The sequence below is a fragment of the Sinohyriopsis cumingii genome, unplaced genomic scaffold (assembly GCF_028554795.1).
Source record: "Sinohyriopsis cumingii isolate HCF-2022 unplaced genomic scaffold, ASM2855479v2 utg002530l, whole genome shotgun sequence".
NCBI lineage: Eukaryota > Metazoa > Mollusca > Bivalvia > Unionida > Unionidae > Sinohyriopsis > Sinohyriopsis cumingii.
The window spans coordinates 74,779-102,665 of NW_028316239.1; the positions used below are offsets into that span (position 1 = coordinate 74,779).

The following is a 27,887-nucleotide window of genomic DNA, read 5'->3' on the forward strand; positions in this document are numbered from 1 at the left end:
TGGCACTCAGCATTACGAGGGTAATTTTTAGGGCTGGTTGGTCTAATGTCCTCCAATATATATAGTCGAACCTATCCTAATTTTCACCTGGTCACAATGGCCATTCCAATTTATTCCCATTGCAAAATCGCTATGTAAATGTCATGTAACCAGTCACCCATCTTCTACTGTGGGCAGCCATGTGTTTCTTAACCAAGCAGTGGTTTTACACCATCTTCAACAGTCACTGAAGCATATCAGCAACAACTGCTCCAAGTATACAAATTAACTTCTTTTGTTTGATGAGCAAGGTAATGGTATATATAAAGGAGGTATATTGAGAGTTAATGTTTAAACGTTTCGGATTTTTATTGTACTTGCCATAGCACAGAAAGCAATGAGTATAGCACCTTAAGCAAAAAAAACTGCATTGTGGAGTTGATTTTCTGAAAGCGGGGGCCCCTAAGGTGGCAGCCTCATTCGCCTTGCCCTAGGGCCAGGCCTAGTTATGAGCGACCTCAGCTATTAGTGACCACCAGTCATTTCCGACCACAATCGTAATGCACAAATCGATTTTATTAAATAAACACTCTGTCATGAGCGACCACCAGCTCAATGTGACCAGTGACCACGACGTCTTGGCAAAATATGCATTTTGACTCTGATTTGAATGATCACACTGCAAAAACGGGAATAAACTCCACCGAGTTTTACTTAATCTAATGACCGCTTATACAGAAAAAAAAAATTAAAAAAAAAAAAAAAAAAAAACAAAGCTGGCTGCCGGTATCTGAATTTTGTAGATATGCTTATAGTTTTGTAGATATGCTTATAGTTTTTTTATATGTTGTTGTAAAACGGACTGAAGTACCTGTAGAATACACGTAGCATGGTTCCCGGCCTTTTTGTAGCTACAAGTAGGACCCAGTATCCAGCTCTGTGAATGACCGTATAGAGAGAACTGAGACAGACACCAAAGACTTTTATGTAATCATTTGTAACGGCGATCGCTTGAATAGTAAGAAGGATGGTTCTGATAAAAAACTCGCACAAAAAGAATACAAAATAAAAAATTAAAAAATAGGATGCTGGCTACTGATGGTACAGTCCATAAACCAGGTTAGCAAATTGCCATTGTAGTGCCCAAATTAAGGTAGTGGTCACGTATATTGTTTGTCTTTATAGTTAATCCATATTGCCTGGAAGTGAACAAGGTCTTTATCTATTAAACCAGCAAGTGAGAATCGTCTACAGGATTTGACTGATATTGTTAAAGGCTTGTGGGTTTTTATTATATTCTGTATTCCTGATGTTACAGTGAACATTCCAGTCACCAAGCTGTCATCTATTCAAGTTGGTGCGACCAGGTTACACACTTTGTTTATAGAGTTAATCTTTGAATTAAGCTGTCGACTTTTGTCTCTGTGTAAATGATTCTGTTTCTGGATGAGGTAACTATTTCTTTTTATTTCATTAATCATTAGCTATGCAATGCATATGGCGGCCCCGAGTGGTCTAAAGCGCTCTCCGTTACAGATCACTGCCATCTTACCTCTGTCTGTGTGGGTTTGAGTCTAGGATTCGGCCAATGTGGGTATGTGAGAAAGCTTGCCAGTAGCTTCTCGTGGGTCGGTGGTTCTTCCTGGGGTTTTCCCTCCACCATTAATACTGGCCGTCATGCATAGCCTATCGTGTGCTGAAAAATGGCGTTAAACCCCACAACAACAACAAGCAATGCACATGTATAGATTTTTCATATTTTCCCAATGCCTAGTCAAAACCATCTTTACAGTTGATTTTTCAACTGAGCAGTACCTTGATAACAATGGAAGACGGTTCTAACTAGGCTTTGGGAAAATATGAAGAAAAAAAACATTGTTAGACAATGGTACCTGTAGGATAGGCCCAGTCATGTTCTATACAGGCAAAATCAGCAAAGTGTCATATATAACTATGAAATGGAAGCTAAAACAAGATAACATAGAAAACTTACCTGTATGTATCCAGGCATAGTGAAAATGATACAGCAATAATAAATGAATTTTCTATATCACACAGCAGACCTGCAGTTATTAATATAGTAATAGCAATGTTATGGAGTACCATTGCTACAGTGCACGTATGTACTAAAGTGTGTGAAGACAGCAAAGTGATAATACTGAAAAGTTAGAAACTTGCTCTTGATTATAGTGGAAATTTTAACTGAGGATTTCATGGATTTGGTGCCAATCATGTTATCAAGGAGAGATCACTCTATCTAAATGCCACCTAGGTGGGCAGACAACTTTTAGCTTTTTAACTAAAAGTTTTTAACCTGGGAGGGCTGGATTTTAGAAGCTGTAGTAGTTCTCCTAATGTATTATGATCTGGTAATGTTTGAAGAAAAAACAACAGCAACCAAAGTTGAAATTAATTTTTTTTTACAAATATTGTTATATTATTTTTTTAAATCCTCCAATTTTATTGCAAGTAATAGTGAAATTTCTGCTCATCCTTGAGCAAGCCTATGAATGCCAATTCGGGAATTCATTACAAAATCTGAAACTCCCTTCTCCATTGTGCAAATTTACATAAAATAAAAAAGATGTCAATATGGCCCATCAATTTCTAGGTCAATATAAAATATTTTTCAGCATCAGCATCAACTTGAAGCCAATTAGCTGAAACATCAAAACTTTCAAGCTCATAGCTGCCAACCCCCGAATAAAAAAATACTGACTTCTTGTCACAAAAATACTGATTTTCAGGAACAAATACTGATTTTTAAAATTTTAATGCATACGTAACTAATTACAACATATACAACCATCAGTAAATTAAGACAGTGCTTTACATAATTATTTAATGTCAAAGATGCATGTGTTGTACCATATTCCATTCGGGTGCCCATTCAGAAGGTGCAAGAGACTCAGACACATATTTTTTATAGTAGCCTTTTCCACACCTTATTTTTTCCAATCATTATCAATTTGAACGTATCAACTTTCATTGATGATCTCAATTCTGTGCGATTTTCTTATTGAACTGTTTTTGTTCTAGCATATGAGTAATCCTTTGCGATTTTACTGTCTGGAAAATGTGTGCGAAATAAATCACCAGCAACACTAGTAACTGAAAGAGGAAGGCTAATTTCCAAAAAAAATTGAATAAACTGAATTTTGATCAAATTACATCGAGGTTCTCTGTTAATTTTATACGTCATAAGTTCAGGTGGAGTTGTGTTTGATTAAGCAGCAAGCTGATGTTTATTAGCTTTTTCGTGTTCTTTATTTCATAGGTGCCCAATAGCGAAATCACGTTACACAATTTGCAAAACGTAGAGTTTTCTCCTTTACTAGATGGTTTCACAAATCTAAACAAGACGGCACAATTGTCCTTCTAGTTCTGTTTTCTTGTCTTTCCTGGAGAAAATTCTGAATAATCTGCTTTCCTATTCAACATGATTAGAAGTTGAATATTACGAAAATGAGATACAGCGACAGCGGTAACTTTTTGCAAAATCCAATATGGTGGATAGAGACAGGCATTGTAGCCTCGATTTTGAATGAACCAATCATATTGTAGAACTGTATTCCTATATACATGCGATACATTTATATCAGAATGGAACCGAGTGCCCGTTCTAAACTGGAAATTGCAAGGAAATTTTAAAATATTTTTACAAAAAATAAAAAACGTATTTTTTGCACACAAAAAATGTACACCCGTATTCAGGTCCAAAATATGGAACAAATACGGAAAAAATGGGACACTTGGCAGCTATGCAAGCTTCTATTCCTGTAAAAATAGTCATATAAAATTTTTTAACCTCAACATTTTATGTTTTCTGTTTGCCTTGTCTCTTGTCTCTGTTTTGTATCTGCATCTAAAATCCATACAATCCTTGCAATAAACTGATCTCAAATTCTTACAACACTGTCTGAACATAAACTCTGGGTGTTTAAAAAAGGTAACGTCAAAAATCTATGATTTCTACCACATATGAGTGTTTGTAATTGTGAAGGTAAAGTGAGGGACAAAAAAATGTCTTTTGAAACAGAATGTTTCTGCTGGCTATCACAAGTCATGGTAGATGTGAAAATGTGCAAAGCAAGAGTAACATATGAAGTGGTTTTTACTTACCCACAAGCAACAAATTTCCCTGTAGGTCCATAGGCACAGGCCATTACCCAGGTGGTTGGCATTGTAACAGCATGCTCCTATAAGAAAAAGCATGAGAAAATAATCCAAGAGAGTCAAATAAAGCTCCCAACTCTTTTTCCAATTCTATTTCATGAGTAACAATAAATACCATATATAAGTAGGTTTTTGTGATGGAAAAATCTCAGCAATTTAGCTATCTCACATAGAGACTGCAAAAAATTAAAGTCATCAAAATTGAACATTTTATGTGTTATAACAACCTCTCTAGATCTGCATATTAATTAAAACCTCCCATTTTTCAAACAAAATTTCTAAATCTTATGTCTCCAAAAATACCCACAATACATTAACTCCAAAAGAGCAAACAGGAACCCAGACCAGAGTACCATGAACAGCACAATTATACACCTGCTCAGTATTTAATAGTCCTCTACATTGGTACTTAACACACTATGCAGAAACCACTATTTTTTTAATTAAACTTATCAAGACTTAGACCTCTAATGCTTATACCTCAAAATCTACAAGTTTATTTATGACTCCATAATTAACAGCTCTCTTGCATTCCTTAATTACAAGCCATCCACACACTTTGGTCAAGGTACATAGTCTACAACAAAAAATATTAAGCAAACACTATTTTTCTTCTTTCAGTCAATGTGACCTTAACTTCTGACCTTTTGTCCCCAAAATCAATAAGTTTCTTTATTACCCAATGTGAAAGTCATCTATTAACTGTAGTGAAAGAACACGGTCTATACCTGAACGTTTTCTACACAAATCATTATTCTTTTTTCACTAACTGTAATCTTGACCTGTTTGATTCTGATCCCAAAATCAATAGACTTCTTTCTCACCCCTAAGTAAGCTAAGGGTTTGTGATGCAGAATTAATGTTTTTATGCTTAAACAATTTTTCTCTCATCAGTCGCAGTTTCCTTAACGTTTTACCTTCTGAACCCAATATCATTACTTCTTCCTTACTCCAAGTGCAAGCCAACTACAACATTTGATGTAGTAGATTAGTGCAAGGAAACCAGTTTTATTCTTTCAGTCACAGTGACACTGACCATTTATCTTCTGAACCTGAAATCAAAAAGCTTCTTCTTTACTTAGAATCCAAGCCATCAACAAAATTTGTGTAACTGTAGATGGTGGAGAATATGAGCTATTGTGCAGAAACCATTCTCTTCTTTCAGTCACAGCAACATTGCACACTGGCCTTATGACCTTCAAACTAAAAGACTTGTACCTTATCCCAGGTGCAAGTCATCCACACTGTTAACTACAGGTGTTTCTTTTTTATTTTATTTTGTGTTTTGCAGGTTTAACACTATATTTGAACACATGACTGGCCAGTATATTTGGCGGGGGAAGAACCTGGGAAGAATCATTGAGTTATGGGAAGCTACTTGCAAGCTTTATCACATAGCTATGTTGGCTGAGCCAGAGACTCTAACCCAAGCAGAGGTGAGATGTGAGTAATCAGGAGAGGCAAGTGTCTTAGATTAAATGAGCCCTCAGGGTCTCCTGTAGGTGGAAACTCAAGTCATGTTGCAGCAACTATTTTTCTACTTTCAATCATGGTGACCTTGACCTTTTACTTTTTAATTCTGAAATCAACAGGGTCCTTAATTACCCAAAGTGCAAGCCATCTGCAAAGTTTCGTAACTGTAGATGTGGACTGTTTGAGTCACTCTGCAGAAAAAAAATAAGTAGCACAGATGGACAAATCGACAGATGAACAGACAACATCATAACATAATATGTTCTTCCTTATAGAGTGTGTATAAAAATTAAATAAACTTGCAATCAAAAATAGGCATAAGGTAATCAGGCATCCAAGTGCAAACAGTGCAAACCCAGATCCAGTGCTGCACAAAACATCAGATCAGGGTCTAAGATGTTCACTCTAATTATGATTTGTCATGTTACTGTATTTTATCACTGCATTGTATCATTATTGGATTCAGTGCAACACCAGAAAGAACATTGATACCACATTCCAATTCAATGCAATACAAAGCACTAACAGAGTAGCATTCTTATATCTGTAAAACAGTATAACAGTGACATTTATCACAATTATACTGTTCAGAAAATGGTAATATTGTGATGCAACTTTAAGCTCGCAATAACGTCACTAATTATGCAATGATTTAAAGAAAACTGCATTAATCTTATCTTCCAGTACACACACATTTGTATTCATGTACTTGTGAGGACCTTGACATATGACTACATTTTGAGGACCTTAAGAAGGAATGAAAGTATATACGAGTAATTTGAAGGTAAGCTTAACTGCAATCCAGGCTATATCTGTACCACTTCCTTTTTGCCGTATATTTCTTTAAACATTATGAGGACTACTCTTACTTTACCATCATTGTGAGGACGTCATTGTGAGGACTAATTACACACAATCAGAGACCACCATCAACCTGAGAACCCGAATATTTTTTTTTCTCTTATTGTGCTTGTCTGGCAAAAACATGAAAAGATAATTTTATAAAAGCTTAGGAGCTTATTTATCTTCATTTAAACTACAGACAGACAGATATACAAGCTTAAATGTTCATATATTATAAAAATACAGTTTTAAGTTATTATGCCAAAAACAACACCTCAGGCACTGTTTTACAACTTCGTGACCTCTTTTACTGACACAATCGAAAATTACCATCCAGTTGGGAAATGAGAAATATCTATATAGCAAAAAAATGCATCAAGTCTAGACTGTGCACAATGTAAATTTAAAAATATCAAACCTATCTAAATTTTCAATTCATTATTAAAATTTTTAAAAAACGAGATTATAAAAATTTAGGTTGTCACCAAAGCAACCAAAATTTCACGAGTCAGTTTACCCATGGCAAATTCACTGGAACAGAACTTGCCTTTGGGAGATCTGCGCTTGGCCCATTATTTGACAACAATATATCACAGCTAAAGTTTAAAACTTAGGCAAATTTTATAGGGAAGTTAAGGAAATTGCGTTACATTCATTTTGCAATTAATTTGTTTTTCTTTTTTGTTTATGCCTTAAAAGCATATGCTGATAACTAATGTTATCAAAAAGAGTAAATGAAGATAAATATGTACGTGAGAAGAAAAGTAGGAGTTAGAATGCAGATATATGCATGTGTATATACATAGATAAATATATTATGGTTTGAGACAGCTAGAATTGAGAGAGAGAGAGAGAGAGAGAGAGAGAGAGAGAGGATTGAGAGAAGGTGGTGTTAGGTAAAAGACACTGACCTGAAACAATAAATATTTTTCTTTGAAAGGGTTCTTTTGATTTGCTTTTGGAAATGCTAAATTCCCTTTTCTACACCTAGATATGCTACCAGATTAATATGTACAATAATGATAGCTAGACTTTATGGAATGATTTTTTCAAAGGTAAATGATTTGAAAACATTCATTATCCATGTGCTTAACAATTATCACCTTGAAATTGGCAACATGCATTAAAACTATCTCTGACAAGCTGACTTTTGAGAAGGAGTTTAGAACACTTATTTTTATTGAAGACATTTACTTATTTTCCAAACAATATATAGTTATTGGCCTTCTGTTTTCATGTAAACAATCAGATAATAGATGATAAACACCGACTGGGGTGCTAGATGTTAGATTGATTGATCAGGCATTCAAAGAAATAGAAATGACTAATCATTATGGATAAGTGCTTTTTATGCATACCTGTAAAATAAATCTCACACGAATTACAGCAGTATTAACATATACATGTATCATCTAACTGCCTTCAAATAGGCGATATGCATCAAAATAATCTTTGAGAAGCAGATAATTTAGTCTGGAAGCTTGGCGTATAATGCAACTCGCAAACTTTCCATGGCTGGGTTAGGCCCTGAAGTCTGTGAATCCCGTGTGTATTGAAATGTAACCTGACAATTTAAAATATAAATATGTAGTACCTGTTTGTTAAGACAAGCTTCAAACATATAAATAATGATACTGCATTTTGATGATAATGAAGCATACTTTTGTTGAGTCTTGGAGATGAAATGGCAATTTTTACTATGCTGAAACAAGTTCAATTAAAAATATCTGCTCTAAATCATGTAATAATTATTGACAATTTTTTCCTGTGAATATAAAGTTTTATAAACCAGTAAACATATCATAATGACCTGAGCTTTGCATCAGTCAGTATTTGGTTTACTGATTCATGTAACTTTATATTCACAACAACAAAGGTCAATAATCGTATAACACAGTTAATATGAAGAAAAGAATTTAGCAATGCAATCAATTTTACATGTATTTTCTTCATGGTCTTATGAGAATTACTGATCCCTCTAAATCATCAAATGTCATATTTTATAAATTGCCCCTCCTTTATACTAACCATACTAACTTTCATGTAATGGTAATATAAAAAGACATTTTTACATGATTCCTATATGATTTTTTTGTTAATGACTTGCCTGATAAAGGTAAAGAAAACGAGGACTTGACTCTTGTAGTATCATACAAGCTGTTTCCTGTTCTATAAAGGAATTACTTCCCCCCAGTTATCTATTTGCTAAACAACACATGGGAAAAATATATTAAATCTTCATTAATTTTAAGCTGAAGAAGAATAAGAACTGTAGATCTGTTTATATAAATACATCATGTTATATCAACTGATTGACAACAATTTGAACTTCCTATGTTTTTCACATGTCTTTAACCTCTGATTCATGATTTAATCCACCTTGAACAGGAAATCCTGGGGTCTGAAAACCATAATTATTTACTGCATATATTATGTTTTTTACCCCTTCTGATGTGTTTGCATATATTATCCAAAATACTTACAAATGTCACAGTCCTTAAAATAATAATTTTAGTATCTCCTGTTCACCTTTCTGACTGCCAAGGAGGAAGCCAAAACATTGTTAGTGTATAGCAGTTGATTTTAAAACAGGTCTTCAATACAACAGAGAATAATGGAAAGATGACTGATGAATAGACAGACAGACAAACTGATAGATGGGTAGAAAGGTCTTTATATTTCAAAAATAACTATCCCCATCACTTTGTAGGGGAAGACATAGAAAGGGCAAGTGGAAGAGGGTGGGATGGCAAGCAGATGAACCTCACCTTTGCCAGGCAACTGTAAGTTCTATCGAGTGAAAAACTGAAAAGTTGACATTTTTATGAAAACAAAAATAATAAAAAAAATCTGATTGAACCCTTTCTGAAAATATTCTGGATACCATTGCTTATGGTCTTAAAACAACTGCCACTGCACATACCTTATTTGTAGTAAAAGCATCCCATACTAGCATCTTGCCATCCTGTTAAAACACAAAAATATGAATTTTTAAGTTTTAACTACAATAGGGAACCAAAAATAAAATATTATTTGGACACGTGTGAGGAGTACCAGAGACCAAGGCTGCAAACTAATTAGTTTTTTTTATGACAGCACTAGCTTTCATAATTACTTCCCATCCAACATGACTTTCATGTGGCTATATTACATCTTCACCATATGAGTGCCCAATACTATATTGATCATTGATGTACGTTAATATCGGAAAGAGCTTTGAGAAAGCTTTGTAGAAATGAAACTAAAAAGTCAACTCTCACCATCTAAACATTTGTCTATGCATATATCGGGCTATCATTCAATCTAATTAATACTGAACACTTCAAGGGGTATAATTCACTATCAATGCAGGTGGTATGCCTCAAAATCAGCAAATGAAAATGACAATATGTATGATGTCATCTTATTATAATTAATCATGTCAGACATCACCTCATCTCGTTAGCCAATGAAAATGATTTTTCAGTATTTGGGAAAGTCTCAATCTGGCATTACAACAAATGCTAACTTTTTAAACAGAAGTTTGTGTGGCAAAGCTCAAACAAGAGCTGTATGATACTCTGGTTCAACAAAACTAATTAAATACTTAGGTGTGAACCATTTTTCCAGTCATCTTCCAATAACATACTTTTAGGAAATATTGATAACAATAAAAATTCAATGATTTCTATTAAGATTTTTTCAGCAACATTTTTCAAAAGTAAATGCATTTAAATTTTAATTGACAGAACAAATCAGTATGAATGGTATAAGTTATCATTTGAAAGATTTTTCAATGATGTATGGGGAAAATAAAGTTAAAATAAAACAGGGGCCAGTTTTTATCAACAATGCCATGCTGAAAATTGTCCACAATGACTTGCAAAATAAGGCTGATTTTTTGCAAGAATTTTAGCATTTTGTCAAAAAACCAGGAAGTTATACAATACATGCAGAATGGATTTTGGATTACCCACTTAGAATGATGGATGCAGACACAGGGGGCAAGGGATTAAGTATCCACTATTTAACACATTCCATGTCGAACAAGCAAGCATTGATGCAATAATCAAAATGAACACACAAACAATATTTGCGACCACCCTATAATTATTACAAATGGTTCACAATACACAGGAAATAACTGGAATTTACAACATTTGAAGCCAAAACTTCTTCCACCTAAAGTTCATAGAGAAAGAAGCTCTTCCAGGGATACCTGTTTAAAGCAATTAAAAATATGAAGCCACATAGTATAGCAATTAAAAATATGAAGCCACATAGTATAGCAATTAAAAATATGAAGCCACATAGTATAGCAATTAAAAATATGAAGCCACATAGTATAGCAATTAAAAATATGAAGCCACATAGTATAGCAATTAAAAATATGAAGCCACATAGTATAGCAATTGACTCAATAAGAAATGGATTTTATACCCTTGGCCAACACATAGCTTAGCAATTTTGGCCGTTATACAAGGAATTATTTACAGATTATGCAGATAAATACAGTACAAGTTAAACAAATATAAAAACAAGTAAAAATAAGTTATAAGCACAAAGAGATTCAAATTTTATGATACTAAAGCTAAACTGACCTATAAACCTTTAGGCTACTTATTTTACAGTACAATACAACTGTATCTACTGCAGAGACTCATTTCACTACTATGTCTGTACAATAGCTGACATTTCCAATCAATGGAATACAGTAGTGAGTTATTATTAAACAGGTGGTGCAAGTAAGCTCACTAAAATTCGACAAAATCTTGATCAAACAATGCCTATTAATTGCTGTTCATGAGGGGGCATAAGTTTCCTACTGACATAGACTGAAGGGAGATAAATGCAATACGTGTAGATGCAACCACAATGAAGAGCTGGGTTCCATCCAAGTTATTTGTTTACAAATGATTACATTCAATTAATAAACTCACTGATCTGTTGATATTTGACAATGAGTTCTTCAATATAATCAAAATATTGTCCAAATTTTGTATTCCTTAATATTGATTTTTTCATTCCTAAAATGACTGGCCCAAGTCCTGATCCCATTTGCCCTATAAATATATCTACTCTGGGTGTGTGTGTTGTTTAGTTTTTCATTTACATACCTGAGATGAGCTGACAATTCGGCGTTTATCTGATGACCAATCCATGCAGAGTACTTTCCCCTGGTGACCCTTTAGGAGGCGTCTCTGTTTCATAGAAAAATTAGCAATGCAGTCCACCTTGCCAGCAACACAGCTCACTGAAATTGAGCACAAAATGAAACTAAAAATCTGTATTCCTTTGCTTCTGAAATATGTGGTCATGCACATCTGTAATACACAAAATCTGACTTTGTGCAGCTTACAAGTTCTTTGCCAACTGCAGTGTATTCATGGAGAAAAAAAAAAACCTAGTTAATTTTAAAAAATTGTGGATTAATTATTTTGTATTGGAAATGCAACTGTTTTGGAACATGTAGTATAAATCATATAACTGCAGGTCGAACAGATTCAAAACAAAGTATTAATGCAACAAATTTCCAATAACTGATATTAAATTGATCCAAACTGGTGCCATTTAGCACATTTTCAAATGCAATAACACTAAGGCAATCAGCAACAACATTTAAATGTCCACAGAATGTCCACAGTTCATTGTGCTTTCAAAATTATTGAAAAATCTTGGTCCTGACGAAAAACATATGTTGTGGGTTTTCAGTACATGTAGGCTTTATGGTGGCCAGTATAACATATAGAGGAAGAACCTGGGAATACCCCAGTAAGCACCACCAACCCATGGGATGCTATTGGCAAGCTTTCTCACATACCCACATTTATGGAAATAAATAAATTACTGTAGGACTGAGACAGATTGAAACAACCTGGTCTGTACCAAGTCCATCAAAAGGTTCCATACAAATTAGCAGAAACTATGGACAAACCACTTCGTACGATATTCAATAGCAGCTTTAGTACTGACAATTGGAAAATTGGTCAAATATCAACATTATTTGAAAAAGGTCAAACAGATTGTCGAGATCATATTTGATAATGTCTACATCATCTTGAGATTGGGTGTCTCTATAAATTTTTGTGTTAGCAGCAAATAAGAAAACTGCAGAAGTACACAGTTGGGCAAATGCTTAATAAAGATTGCAAACAGCATTGGGCACAGAAATGATCTGTATGGTATACCACTAGTAACACTACTCCATGTAGAGTAACTGCCATTGATATGAACTGGTTGTTTGTTTATTTTATTGCTAAGACAGTTCTGGATCCAAGTTTAATTAATAATACCATATGACTTGAGTTTACCAAGTAAATGTTTGTGAGGAACTTCACAGGTAAACGTTTGTTAGGATCTTCATAGAAAGCCTTCATTAAAACCATATATATCATGTGTATAATTCCACCACTGTCAAATATTTCTGTTCATTGATCAAGAACTCTCAATAGCTGGAGAGAAGTAGCTGTACTATTGATGAAAACGAAATGCCACTAAAAAGGTTATGTTTAATTCACAGTTGTTTTCTTGACTATTTTTTTCCATTAGTTTGCATATTCCAATGGTTGCACATGTAGAAAATACAAGACGAGTAGATGGAGGTCTATGATGGATCAATGTCATGACACAAGCCTCAAACTGTACTCGTTATTCTGTGTTTCGCTCACTCCTGATGTCGCCAGACATAATCTTTGATCTGAATTTGAAAACATTTTTTTTTACATGGACTAAACAGGTACCCTAAAGCTAGTTTTATTACCCGAGTAATTATGAATTGAGTACCCGGGTACCCGTTGACACCTTTAATGGAGATATAACAGAGACTTTTAAGATCTTGTCTAAAACTGATGATCAGACAGCATCAGTCGGCTTTTTAAGTTAACCCTAATACAACTACTCGTGGACAAAAACTAAAAGTTTAGAACAAACCTACGGAAACATTAAACCGATCAAGTAGCAGACCTAGGGAACTGTTTACCACAAATGGAGTCAACATGGAAGAACCTGGGAAAATCCCCGAAAGAACCACCAACCCACGAGAAGCTACTGGCAAGCTTTCTCACATACCCACATTAGCCGAATCAGAGACTCGAACCCACGCAGACAGAGGTGAGATGGCAGTGATCCATAACGGAGAGCGCTGTAGACCACTCGGCCACTCGAGGCCCTGTTGTGCATCTGGAGGTAGTGCCCTACTTCCGAGCTCAGTAGTGTCAAGGTCACTACAATAAGTATGGTGAGTTGCCTGGTGGAGTTTGCCATGTCTTGGTCAAAATATATTATAAAATTGACAGAATTTTAATATTTCCAGGTAGGAATAAAAAATTTCAAGGAAAAGAGATACTGAAATATTTATGAGAGTAATAAAGGACAAGAAGCTCTTAAGAGAAATCCTAGAGAGATATCAGGGTTCATGCACCTAGGCAAAGTGGGTGACAAAGTCGACTAAGAAATGGAAAATTTGGCCTTCCTTTTTCTGTTAGGAAAGTGAAAAATTTGTCCGTACATTCTGAAATGTTCCCAAGCCTTAGCCAGTTATTTCTAGGATTGAAAAGATACACCTGCACCCCATATCATATAATTCACAATACAGAGCCTGTGATATGATATATATCGATACACAAATGACCTTGAAGGTCTTTCCATCTTTGGAAGGTAGGCGGTGCCCGTTTATGTAAGCTAACATTCTGGTTGTATTTCCAGTATGCAGATTACAGATTGAGAAAAAGTTATCATATATTTATATGCATTCTCATTGATGACAAGAAAACAAAAATACTTTCTAACAGACTACATGTTGGTTGTCAATGAGTTTTATTCAACGTTTTAGGTCATTTAATGGTGACTCCATTCAGTGGCGTCACTCGGGTTGGTGTCACCCAGTGCGGTAACTCATGGTGTCACCCCCATGGTCCTCCTTCCGTAACAGACCATACAGAATCCTTAGTAATGTCATTTTGGTGTCACCCCCTCTGATGGTGTCACCCGGTGCAGTCCGCACCCCCCGCATCCCCCTAGCGACGCCACTGCTGTGCCTGCTAGTCATGTATTTAACTATGATCGGTTATCCGCTTATGAAATCCGACTAGACCGAGCAGTGTGTGCTCTGTAAAATTTGCAATTTTTCATTTTGGTGTCACCCCTCTGAGATGGTGTCACCCGGTGCGGTCCGCACCCCCCACCCCCCTAGCGATGCCACTGACTCCATTTAACTAACTTTAGCCAACAGACCCTTTGTTTTGCATCACATATTAAATGCTTTGAAAACATCATATTACCAATTTCATGTCTCACTTAAATTTGGAAGACATTACGATGTTATCTTCAAAACAGAATAAAGCAATTTCCTCTTGCAATGAAAATATCTAGAACAAATCCAGGCATGGGAATGAGGATGAATACCAATAAAATCTATCAAATTGTACTTCCTGCAGATGCTAAAGGCTGCTGTGGCTACAGGTACTGGTATCTGTTAATAAAGAAGGAAAACTATTGACAGCACTCAGTCCTATTCTGTATTTTTTTTTTAATTTATAAAAGGTGATGACTTCGAGCAGTTTGAAATCTGCCCCTTGCTATTTCTGTGCTAATTTTATTTATTCCATCAGCACTTTCATTTACTGAAAAAATATCTGTGCATAAAAAGAGAAGTTCCACATTTGTTCCCAACATACAGTTTACAGAGAGATGTTGCCAGGATTTTATCTTAAGTGGGACTTCACCCTTTATCACTGAAAAAAGGGGAGAGTAGAAACAAAGGAGGTGGGGGGGAGGAAACTGTAATAGTTCAATAATTACTAAACATTTCGATATCTGTCTCTTTTTCATCCTGCTCCATTTTTTAAGAGCTCAGCTGAAATCAAAATCTTTAAAAGATGTCACCTCTAGTTGCATAAGTATTAATCTGTTAATTATTTCTCAACACACTCTGTTCTTTATCTGTGCATGAATATTTTTCTGTGCTTCCTTCCACAGAGGCATATACATAACTAGATTTGTCAGCTTGAAGATACTGGGGAACTGATCTTTGTGCTGTTATTTACAATTTTCTGAGCACACAGATATCTTTTATATACATCCTCTCCAAAATAGGATTTTTCACTAACTTACTTTATTGACTAACATACCAGATTTCCGATCTGTACCATTATGCCATATTACGGTTTTTAGCCCATCAATGCCATAGTCTGCCTAGTGTGCAGCTAGAGCTACACAAATAAATACCTTTACTTTTTAATTTCAATTTTTTTCATCCTTATTTATTCAGTTTACCTTAACTGTGATATGGATATATGGTTTTGTAGCATAGTATCTGCAGGGATAAATTTATGGATAAAAACATGAAAATTGCATTCTACTTTTAAATTGTATGTATTTTAATTAGGCAAGGTATTCTGCCCTTTCTACATTTAATTTAAAAAAACTGCTGAAAGCAAACAAGAAAAACAGATATACTTTGCTAAGCACATTTTCATATATGGGACTTTTAACTAATTTGCAAGAGTTTTCATGCATCACTGTTCTCCATGTGCGCGAACTCGTACAAACTTTGCAGATTCACACAATTGCATACCCTGATGGCACCTCTGTTTTAAATACTTTACATATCAATGACTTTTGCACAAAGTTTTTCTGTTGCTTTACTAGTAGTTCCTGTCTGTCACACAAAGAATTCCAGATTGGTAGTTATTATTTAACCTGGACCAGAGCACGCAATAACCATCAATGAGATTTCAATGTAACACCATTAATGTTGCTTTCAAATCGACCAAAGTAGACATGATAACATTCAATGTAGAAACTGTGGTTATTAAATGATGAGTAAAGTACTTCATTATATATATGCAACATGACCGGAATGTCTCCTATATGCTGAACATGCTAGCAGTGTGGGTCAGGGTGGGGGTGGACATACCTTTTGGGGGTGACCTACCTGGGCCCTTTTAAGGCCCAATTCTACATCCAAGACCTTCAATAATTATTGATTTCTTAATTGCCAAAAGCCTATCCAAGCCTTGTATGTAAGCACATTTAGCAGACTTCACTGTGGTGTTTTGAAATCAAGGGGTAAATTTATGGGGCTATGTACCAATCTCTTTTTAAATTGAACATGCTATGAAAAAACCACAATGACCCATGACAAAAAATTACAGGAATAAGGCCTAGCATGTCTCCTCCTGGGTGCAAAACTAATAATGGGCCATGCACATTGCTAGGTTTACTGACATGTGACTGTTTGATGTTCATTTTAATATATGTGCTGATGGGTTGCTCAACCAAAGATGAGCATGCAAGACCCATGCAATATTGAGTTGCTGGATCATGTAAATTGATCGCAATGAATCCATGTGGAGTTCTCTATCCATGTGCAAAGAAGTTTTTAAACTTATTTATGTCCATGTAGCCGGGACTGATGGATATTAAGCAGTGTATGCAAAATATCTTTGTTGAAGATAACCAAAAAGCTATAGTTATATCTGATCACTTTGGGAATCTGAGCATACCAAACTGAGGTAGTTTTCACATAATTTTAAATAATGATAAAGTCTGACAAAGCCATATCTGAAATGTTTGTTATTTTATAAACTGTTCATTTGACTGATTATCGAAACATATGTTGATAAACACAACAAATCTGTTGACATTTCATAAGGTCATACAATGCCTGACAAAAAAGCAATAGTAAAAATGTGTACTATTGTTGTATGATGGTTTTGCCACAAAAATTAGAAAAAGAAAAATGTCAGATTTACTACATACACCATAATGAATGATTGGTACTTCGGAGACAAATTTCAAATTCACTGTTTCTCAAAGATGCATACAAAGCCTGACAAAATCTTAACTGAAATGTTTATTATTTTAAAATGTCTGGATCTGACAAACTAAAGTCAAAGGAAAACGTGACTCTGCACTCATAATGGACAGCCTTCCAGGCATTATCTTGTAATTTTATTCCAAACTCATTAATTTATGTAAATAACAGTAAAGTATGGTAAAATTTATGATCAACGACACTACATTCCACCTTATATAATTTATAATATCATATCTAATCAATTTAATCTAATAAAGAATGTTCAGTAATAATTACTGTTTGTTGTTTATTCTTTGAATTACAGTCCAAAATGTATTAATCATAATAAGATTGAAAACAAAAAAACTAAAAATGGTCGGAAGAACAGCTGCAAAGTCTCTTTTCCTCAAAAGTGAGCTGTCTTTAAGCACCTGCTCAGTTACTTGTGATTGTAACATGTGTTGACGTGAGTTAATTGAATTACTGTAGCACTTCACTACCGAATGCAGTAAATTTTAAATCAACAGTAAATATATTCCAATATTGTAACTTCAAAAACTTTCTATCCTTGTACTGAGATAAATAGATAATAAAATTGGAGGTGACACGGCCCGTAGTCAGATAAACAATGCAACAATACTTAGAGCAGGTTACTGCAAAAACTTTCGTACTGCGGTATGCCAAAATAAACCAAATTATATCCTTAATTAGCTTGAGAAATAAGAAAAGAAAATATTTCAGCTAAAAAGAAGATCAGTCATATCTCTATCATGCAATCACCAAAATATCAACTTTCATATCCTCCCAAATATTCCCCTTTCGAAAGACTACAACTTTTGTATTTTCCAGATATTTCATGAATTTCCGGATGGTGCAAATAAACTTGTAAATGTGTTCACAGTGTGTTTATTGTCAAGAACAACATCCTTATTAAAAAGTGGACAAAATTTCACTGTACATGGAAGACAAACCAAAAATGGATAATAAATTTTATTCAAAATTTCTTTAGCTAAATTTAAAATATAGATAAACAATTCTTTACATTGCATGATACAAAATCAAATAACAATAATTAAGAACTAACACTTATTTTATCACTTGTTTGTAAAGTTATGTGATTGTTCCATAAGTCAAACTGAAATAATTTTCTTGGTGCAGATTGCTTCATAAATTATTACATTTTTAAGAGACAAGCAACATTTCTATTATATATCAATTTCATACAAAGATATAATTACAGCAGTATAGAAATGTCTATCTTGTGAATTAAACTGCATTTATTAGCTTATCTAACTGTTATTAGAGAATGTTTTAAGAAGAATGCACAATGAAATGAAGAAAAAACAGAATATGCCTACGACATCAAATAGGAGAAAATTTGACAACTTTTATGGGAATTTGTTCTGCAGAACTATCCATAATTTATACAGGAAATCCATGATAGTCACCATGCCTCATCTGCACAGGATTCTAAAGAAAGAGAATTAGATGAATCATTATCCACCAACTGTGCGGAGGCTGGGATTCAGGTACAAACAGTAACTTACAGTCACTGATTACATGTATGATCAAAAATGGAAACATTCCAGGACTCACACAACTAATTAAATTTCCATAGTAAACTTATGCAAACATCATGATATTCAAAAATCAGTAACTTTAAATTTATGAATGCTCATGATTAAAGATGCATTCTAGATGACAGCTTCTGTGCAGAGAAAACCATATCAGCTGCTGCATTTTCTGGATATACTTACGTTTGAAACATGTGCTTTAAATTCCACACCAAACAGTCAAGTTCTAAGACTGTTAAAGGACTCAAATTCCATTAATAAAACAATGTGTTTGCTTTTCTTTAAGTTATCACATGGATGAGCTCTCAAAAGAGTAATTTTACTAAAATCTAACTTTTATTATCAACCAATCCTGGTCAGCCAAACCCATATATACTCTGATTAATCTTCATGCATTTCTAGACTGGTTTCCATTTTTCCTTACCATGATTAACCTGAGTAACCCAAGCTTGGTTCCCATGTATGATTCAAGTAGTTTATGGTTCATTTTTGGTGGGTTTCCAAATTTCAAACCAGTGGAGTGAGTCATGCTGTGTTTGCTAATTTATACAAGGCCAGAGGGTGTTTTCTTTGTTACTGACAAAAAAATAATTGTATGTGCCTCATACAGCTGTCTAAGATGAATTCTCCATTTAAATAATAATAGCATACTCATCAATTTTACATTATTTTTAATACGATGACTTGAACTTCTTTTCCTTAGCAAGGTAAGATCTAAATGAACTTAATGAACAAAGCATTGAAAGGTTAAATCATATATATATATACACACAAAATCAGAGCAATATACATTGCACAAGTGTCATGCAACATTCAGACATATTTAAATGCTTCTAGTTTATCATTGATTTGCTTGTCCAGATCCAACTGTTCTTCCAGGTTTTTTTTCCACAGATGTCCTTAAGCTATTTGATGTGCTGATGAATGTAAGGTTCCTGTGATGTTCAGCTTTTAACGCATGGTCATCAGCTAAACTGTTCATTGCTTCTTTATCATAAATTAGTGCTAATTTTTTTCTTTTTCAAATCCATGATTTCCTCATCCAATGCTTTTCTTTTCCTAGTTGTTGTCTCAGTCTCCTTTTTATTCTTCTCATCTTGAAGAAATGCTTCATACCTGCTGTATGCGCTGCTGGCACTGATAAGCAGCCTTGGGGTGATTTCAATTTTATTGATTCCACCAGCAGCTCTATGACGACAATAATGACCCTTTTGGCAATCAAAGATCTTTCTGCTACATTTATCTCTTCAACTTCTTTATTTAATGAGAGCCCCCTCTCAACAGTGGCTTGCCCATGTGATAAGAGAAGCAAGGTCTTCACAACTTGCCAAAGGTTGGAATATTGCTGCTGATGAGCAAGTCTGTCATAAAGAAAAGTGTCAATATGTTCTTTCTTTCCTGAAAAAGATCCAAGCGATCCATAGCTAATGGCAGAGTCAACAAATGCTGAATACTCATTAAGACCAGCATCACAACAACTGAACTTTCTCTTTCTGATTAACAAGTGCACGATTCTCTTCAATTCAGCCTCTGCTTGTGCTTTACTTTCTAAAATGGCAGCAGGGTCAAGGCATGGCATGTCTTTCACTAAACCATAGTGAAGTGGAGATTTTGTGAGGAATTTTCCAGCAAAACAAACAAGAATAATTTTGTATGCATCCTTAAATTCTAAGATTTGTAGTTCACTCATTTTTTTTGTGCCTTTTTTTAGTTCATTAATTATAGACTATGCTATAAAACCAACAGCAACCTTGTGTCTGGTTACACGATTTAATGAGTCAGTCACTTAAAATGTACCGGTAACCGTGTCTTTTGTTGTTTTGATTTCCTCAATCTTTTCTGGGCTAACAAACCTCATTAGAAGGCCTATGCTAATAGCATTTAGACCATGATAAGCAAATTGTAGCATCGGTGCATCAATTTGGTATTCTGTAAGGTAGGGTTCTACTTGCTTGGAAAGTGAAAGAAATAAATGCCAACTTAGGTGCCAAAAATTCATCCTTCAAAATGGCTTCTTTCACAATCTTAAAGGACTCAGTCATCCGGTCAGAAACACTTGATTTCATTACCTCACCAACATATTTTCTTAAGGTTCTACCAGACTTAAAGCCCTCTGAGCAAAGGTGGTGTTCTCTAACCACCTGTGTTTGCAGAACTGATGAGGAAAGGTGGAAGTACCAGTAACATTTACAAAATCTTCTCTTCCTGCAGGTGTGTCATGAAAAAGCTGGAAAAGGGATCTCAGAATTTTATCTCATTTCCAATTAACATCATTCATTGCTGTCTTGCATGCACCATGGACACTGTGAAGTGAACACCTTTCTGCATTCAACAATGTGACACCATGTTCAGTGGCCAAAGCAGTATCAATCTTCTTATAAAAAGCCCAATTAACATTTGGCCCATCAATAGATAACTGAATCATAGTGTTCAAATTCAGGTTTGCTGTCACAAATTCAAATGCTGAGACCATATCTGAGGCAGTACAATGACCAAGGAAGTTCGATGTTAAATACCTGGTCTTGACTGTGCCCTGATCCCAAAACTGAACATGGAAAAATCCATATATTAAGTTTAAAGGACATCGTTCATGCTCTCATCAAAGAGCAAAACAAACTCTTCTCATGTTAGCAGATCCTCCAAAAGAGATGTAAAATATGGAACCAATCCAAATGAAGCCAAATATGATGTTTTCCTGTCTGGGAGACTGAATGTTCTGGCAACTGCACTATCAGGAAACATGTACTGGAATACTTTTGTTATTCCGGAATTGGATGAAAAGCTGCAGTGTTTATCCATTGTATGCAATGTCCAAATAATTTCTGCTTTTAATATGTCTTCTTTTGCTACGTGACCTTGCACAGATGCTGAGGTAGCAGACACTACTGAACAGGATGGTTGAGAATTCGGATTTTGTGGTAACAGTATTTTTCCTGAATCAGGCTGTTGAAGCTAGAAAAAGAAAAGAAACAACTGAAATTTTACATTTATATATCATTAAGAATTTATTAAATATTATTTTATTGTAATTTAATTCTGCCTTTTTCATGGTATAATTTTTATACTGCTGGTACTTTCTACACATTCAATATACTGCAATGAATACCTTGTCAGAAGAGTTTCAACGCAACTATTTACTTTTGTAACTTGATTTAGTTTTATCATTATTAATTTGAATGAAGCCCACCGTAAAGTAATAAAAGGTAAACGCCTTGAATAATTATATATAAACTGTAAATTTGAAATTATGGGAGGTAAGCTTACTGTTACAGTCATGACACAGTTGTTTCCCTTTTAATACCCTTATACATATTTATGTCACAGATAACAATGATAAAGCAAAATTATGCAAAAGTAAAGAGCTGCTGTTGTGGGGTTTAACGCCATTTTAACCGGAAGAACCCAGGAAGAACCACCAACTCATGAGAGAAAGTAAAGAGTGTATATATATATATATATATATATATATATATATATATATATATATATATATATATATATATATATATATATCCTAGAAAATACAAGAATAGTGAGTATTTTGAAAAATTAAAACCTCTCACTAGTTTTTCTTTTTGCTCCCAGTATTTTCCTTTGCTCCGGTCAATAGTATGACTGGCTTCAAATTCAATGAGATTTCTGCAAAATTAGTTTTGACACTATAATTCAAACAAAGAGAAAGATAGACAGACAGACAGATAAGGTATATTTATACTCACAAGTCAAGACTTTCTTCAAGTCAAATGTGGATGATATGCTGTTTGCTGTACTCATCCGCTTCATGTTTAATTCCTTTTGTGCCTATTCCTAAGCCACTTCCACCCAATCTCATAATAATGAATGATTTTTTTTACACAATTTACATCTAGCAGAAAACACATCATCTTTTTCCATCCAAGGAGTGCACTGCAGTTTGGACAGCGAACTCATTTGAAAACATGTCTTGCTCACCAGTACTGCAAGCCAAGAAAAACTGGATGACTTTGTGCAAGTTGCTGATAACCCGGATGTACAACTGTAGTTGATTGCCAGTGCAGCTTACGTTTTTTTTCTTGATCGTGCAGTGCCGACTATTTTGTATAAAACTTAAATTTACCTTTTTACTGCTGATTCAGGTTGAAGAATTTTACAGTTTTCTTTTAATTTATAAGGTTTCTTATCAAACTTTTAGGTTTTTTATTTTAAGTTTTTAAGGCTCCCTACGAACCCTGCATATATATATATATATATATATATTTTTTTTTTAATTGTTTCACCACTAATTAGGGTACATCTTTTGTTTGCTTTTGTTTATGGACCTGAAGAAATTATTTGATGGCCTTTTGCTCTTTGTTCATACCATCAGGTAGATTATTATAACTGGAAAGTTGAAAAATATTTACAAGAGCATAATTTTAAAGATCACAGTTAAAGATGGGATAAATCTTTTGCCTGTATGCTGAGTTGTTTGTAGTAACCTTAAATAAATTAACTGTCCTTCAAATCAGCCTGCTAATATGCTTGTTTAGGAAAAATATTGTTACATGCTTTGACTGAAAAACCATATTAGATAAAGATATACTAAAGGAAATCATGAAACGGATGGCAAACACTCTACACTTGATTTTGTTTTATAGATTTTTTTGTTTTTAATTTCAGGTTTTACAGAAATGGACCACATCAGAGATATTTTGTTGAACGACAAGATGTTGTTGCTCAGAGGCATGCTTACTTGCACAAAATTAGATAATTTTGGGAACAGGGCAAACATATTTAGATAAGACTTGGCTCAACGATAACCATGTAGTTAAGGGTTAGTGGATTGTTGTTGTTGTCATTGTTGTAGTAGGTCTGGAAAAGCAATTTACAAATGTAAGACTTTTTTTCAGAATTTCAGACCTGCGTGGGAACCCTGAAATAAGTCTCAACATTATATTGATATTGTTATTGGAATATATTTTCTACGATTGCCAGTGAAAGATTATGCTGCTATATTTTCTATGATTGCCAATAAACCGGCCCGGCCCAAGGATCTGTGGGGCCCAAGGCAGCAAGCAATGAGCTCTGGGCTTCAAGCATAAAAACTGCATTGCAAGTTAGTGCAGGGCCCATGGCGGTTGCCTCATTCGTCTTGCCCTTGGGCCAGACCTGCCAATAAAAGATTTAAATTTATAATTTTCTTGTTGCTAAAAGATTGTTGTTGTTGTTGTGGGGTTTAATGCCATTTTCAGCACACGATAGGCTATGCATGGCGGCCAGTATTAATGGTGGAGGAAGAACCTGGGAAAACCCCAGAAAGAACCACCGACCGACGAGAAGCTACTGGCAAGCTTTCTCACATACCCACATTAGCCGAATCCTAGACTCGAACCCACGCAGACAGAGATGAGATGGCAGTAATCTGTAATGGAGAGCGCTTTAGACCACTCGGGGTCCCCAATAAAAGATTTACATTTATAATTTCCTTGTTGGGAATAAGCATGCCAATGTGTGCAAAGAATTGTCATCTTTGGTTAAAGAAGAGTACTTTCCTTAAAATAGCTTCATTTTGCTCATAAAAACAGAACGACCTATTATTCAAGCCTGTCCAACTCCTACCATGGTTTTGATGCACAACCCCTAACAAGGAGTTGCTACACCTAAGATGACTTTATTTATGCAACATAAGGACCCATAACAGTTTTGCCACCACCACCACCTTGATGTATTTATTCATGATGGAACTACAGTTTTGAATGTATATGGGTCCCGTTGTTGCATTGCTTATACATGGTGATGCAATTCCAAGTTATCAACAGCTGTGCCTAATTTTCCCCTGCCACAAAATTATGCCAATATTCTTTTTCTACATGTATGAAGTGTGGTATACTATTTAATTCATGCTTGTATGTAACTTGTCTGCATACATCTTCAATGTATATTTAAATTTATGTATTACTGCTAATCAACACAGACTGTTTAGTTTGAATCAATTGACTCGTCGTCACCATACAGTTGGGATACAGAATTTGAGCGGCAACCATTAGCAGCATTTGAATGTGTCTCTATGGATTTCGTACGTACAATCATGAAGAGTGCACCAAAGTTATGTGAACTTGATCCAATTCCAACATCACTGCTGCTTGAGTGCTTAGATCCAGTATTGCCTTCACTAACTGATGTTATTAATACCTCTCTCTCATCTGGAGAATTCCCATCATTTTTCAAAACTGCCATTGTAAAGCCTCTGCTGAAGAAACCAACACTAGACCATGAAGATTTAAAGAACTACCGCCCAGTTTCTAATCTCCCATTCATTTCAAAAATCTTAGAAAAGGTTGTTCTATCCCAGCTTGTATCTCATCTAAATTCAAACAGTCTTTTTAGCAATGTACAATCGCCTTTGCCACAGTACTGAAACTACTCTTCTAAAAGTAGTTAATTCTCTCTGCACTGGATAGCGGGAAGATTACAGTCCTGACACCCTCCTTGATTTGTCTACAGCATTTGACACAATAGACCATGATATATTACTTCACCGTCTCCAGCATGTATTTGGCATTCATGATACAGCCTTACTGTGGTTCAAGTCCTACTTGGTCAACAGAACACAAATTGTATCTGCAAATGGAATACACTCCAACCCAGTTGATCTATGTTGTGGTGTTCCACAGGGGTCTGTTCTTGGACCTGTTCTCTTCATTTTGTACACTCAGCCGCTCTTAAGTGTCATAGATCATCATCCAGTGTCTCACCAATCGTACACTGATGACACCCAAATATACAAATCTAGCCACCCAAATGAAGTTGATGCTGCCATCCAAGGTGTAGAGAGGTGCATTTCAGATGTGAAATCATGGATGACTTGTAACAAGCTGCAGATGAATGATGATAAAACTGAGCCATTCTGATTACAACATAAAGACTTTCTCATTCACATCCTTTACCTAAAACAATAAATATCAGCAACGCCAACATTAAATTCACACAATCAGTATGAAACCTAGGTGTTACTCTGGACAGTACTCTCACATTGCACCAACATGTCATGAACATATGCAAGGCTACATATCTTGAGCTGAGACGGATCAGCTCAATTCACAAATATCTTTCAGCTGATGCCACTAAAACACGTGTGTTCATTAGTACTTTCAAGACTGGACTATTGTAACTCAATTCTGTCTGGTTCATCTCAATATCTACTTCAGAAACTTCAAAACACAGCTGCTCGGATCATACTTAGAGTACCACGATCAGAGCACACCTCCTCGCTGCTCTGTACCTTACACTGGCTATCCATTTGATCCAGAATCAAACACAAAATTTGTTCTCTGTGCTACATTTCACTCTCGGACTCTAGTCCAACATACCTATATGACCTCACCCATGTGTACACACCAGCAAGATACTTACGCTCCTCTTCTAACAATCGTATACTCATTATTCCAAGTATGAAAACAAAGTCACATGGACAGCATTCTTTTGCATACCAGGGCCCAGCAACATGGAATGAATTGCCAACTGAACTTAGACACAAAGACACAGTGATCACATTCAAGAGGGCTCTCAAAACTCACTTATTTCAACAGCAAGAACAAGCTTAAAGACCTAATAATGTTTCCTACCTGAAATATTCTCAGCATGTTTTTTATTATTTTTTTAAAATGTTTTTCTAATTTCATGTTGTTTGTTTTTGTAATAATATTATTATGTTTCTTATCTTATAGGCACTTAGAGCTTCTAAAGATTAGGTGCTATACAAAGTCCTCATTATTATTATTATTATCATTATTATTACCCACTGGTGCAGCTGTTAGATTTAACCTTCCAGTTGATCATAATGAAAAATGCAGAAAGTATCTACTTCACAGAAAGTATTGTTAATGAATGCACAGTGGCTTGTATCCTTGCTTACAATTTAACTGTCAGTCATATACATAGTATTATTTTATACCATGTGTTTGACTGAAAGTTTAATTGTATGCTATGATATGAACCTCAGTGAATGAGAGTAGACAATTAAATTTTACATTGTGCTAAATGTCAATTTTAATAAATGGCATATCCAGTTAAAAATAAAAGGTACTTACAAAATACGTATGTTGCTCCTCTATCCCATTCTGTGTTTAACACCCACACAAAACACGAATCAAAATCCATGTGAATTCTTATTCACGTGACTGTAACTTGATTTCCCCTGCACTAGCAAATGGGTAAAACGATACTGACAATCTTGACCCGGTCTAATGCCAAACTGCCCTTGTAAAAGTCCATAGCAATTGATAATATACATTTGGACAATTTTTATGACAGTTATTGTACAGGTAACTCAAAAATCATGATTAAATAAACTTTGTTAGAACTATATTACAATTTTGTTTTAAATAAAATTTATTATATATCAGTAAATGTGCTTACATGAACCGTGTGACTTGTACTATAAACAGGTAGCAAACAGACTTAACATAAATAGTTTATCTTCAATTACAAATAAGTGATGACCATCGAAACAAAAGAATTCAGTGAGGAAACAACAACTTTCTCTGTACTCTCGATATGATTGCTTATGGCTGAAATTGAAACCAGCCTCATGTAAGATTTACGGACCAATAGTTTTCATATATGTTACAATAACATTGTTGTGCATCAACAGCTATACACTATGTTAATACACATAACTGAAATTCTATACCAATTTGTCCTACTTACATGCCTTAGGTAGTCTTACTTAATACTGACATTTGATATTTTAACAGTACAATCAATATATTTATTTCTGACAAACCTGTGTACAAATCATGTGACACTGATGGAACGGCAGTCATTAAACTTTATTACTGTTTAGTGATTCTTGTGAATTGTTATTTTTTAAGAGGATAGCACTCACATGTACCTAATTATACTAATATACTGCATTTCCAATTAAGGATTTTGTATAATCTAATTACATCTAATTAACATATGTGCATCTTGCATAGCATTTATGGAATAGAATTGGTAGTCATAGTAACTGATTCTGCTTTGCTTAAAATCAGATTTCGAAAGAATTTGAGTACTTTGAAGAGACCTTATAGCAACAGCAGCACCAGGTCATCAATAAGGACATC

General features: G+C 34.8%; 2 protein-coding genes across 2 annotated transcripts in view; both read right to left on the reverse strand.

Moving 5' to 3' along the window:
• Window positions 1-27,887, reverse strand: part of LOC149770176 (guanine nucleotide-binding protein subunit beta-5-like) — a 99,236-nt gene that overhangs the window by 68,288 nt on the left and 3,061 nt on the right. The window contains exons 2-4 of the mRNA XM_089949278.1: window positions 11,568-11,704; window positions 9,395-9,436; window positions 4,102-4,178 (exon numbers count right to left, since the gene is read on the reverse strand). Of these exons, the coding sequence (XP_089805404.1) occupies window positions 4,102-4,178; window positions 9,395-9,436; window positions 11,568-11,704 (256 nt within the window). The remainder of the gene's footprint in view (window positions 1-4,101; window positions 4,179-9,394; window positions 9,437-11,567; window positions 11,705-27,887) is intronic.
• On the reverse strand, window positions 18,738-25,310 carry LOC149770177 (uncharacterized). Its single transcript, XM_089949279.1, has 2 exons — window positions 22,542-25,310; window positions 18,738-21,774 (listed from the first exon to the last, which is right to left on the reverse strand). The coding sequence occupies exon 2, from the start codon at window positions 20,510-20,512 to the stop codon at window positions 19,844-19,846; it is 669 nt and encodes a 222-aa protein (XP_089805405.1). The 5' UTR covers window positions 20,513-21,774; window positions 22,542-25,310; the 3' UTR covers window positions 18,738-19,843.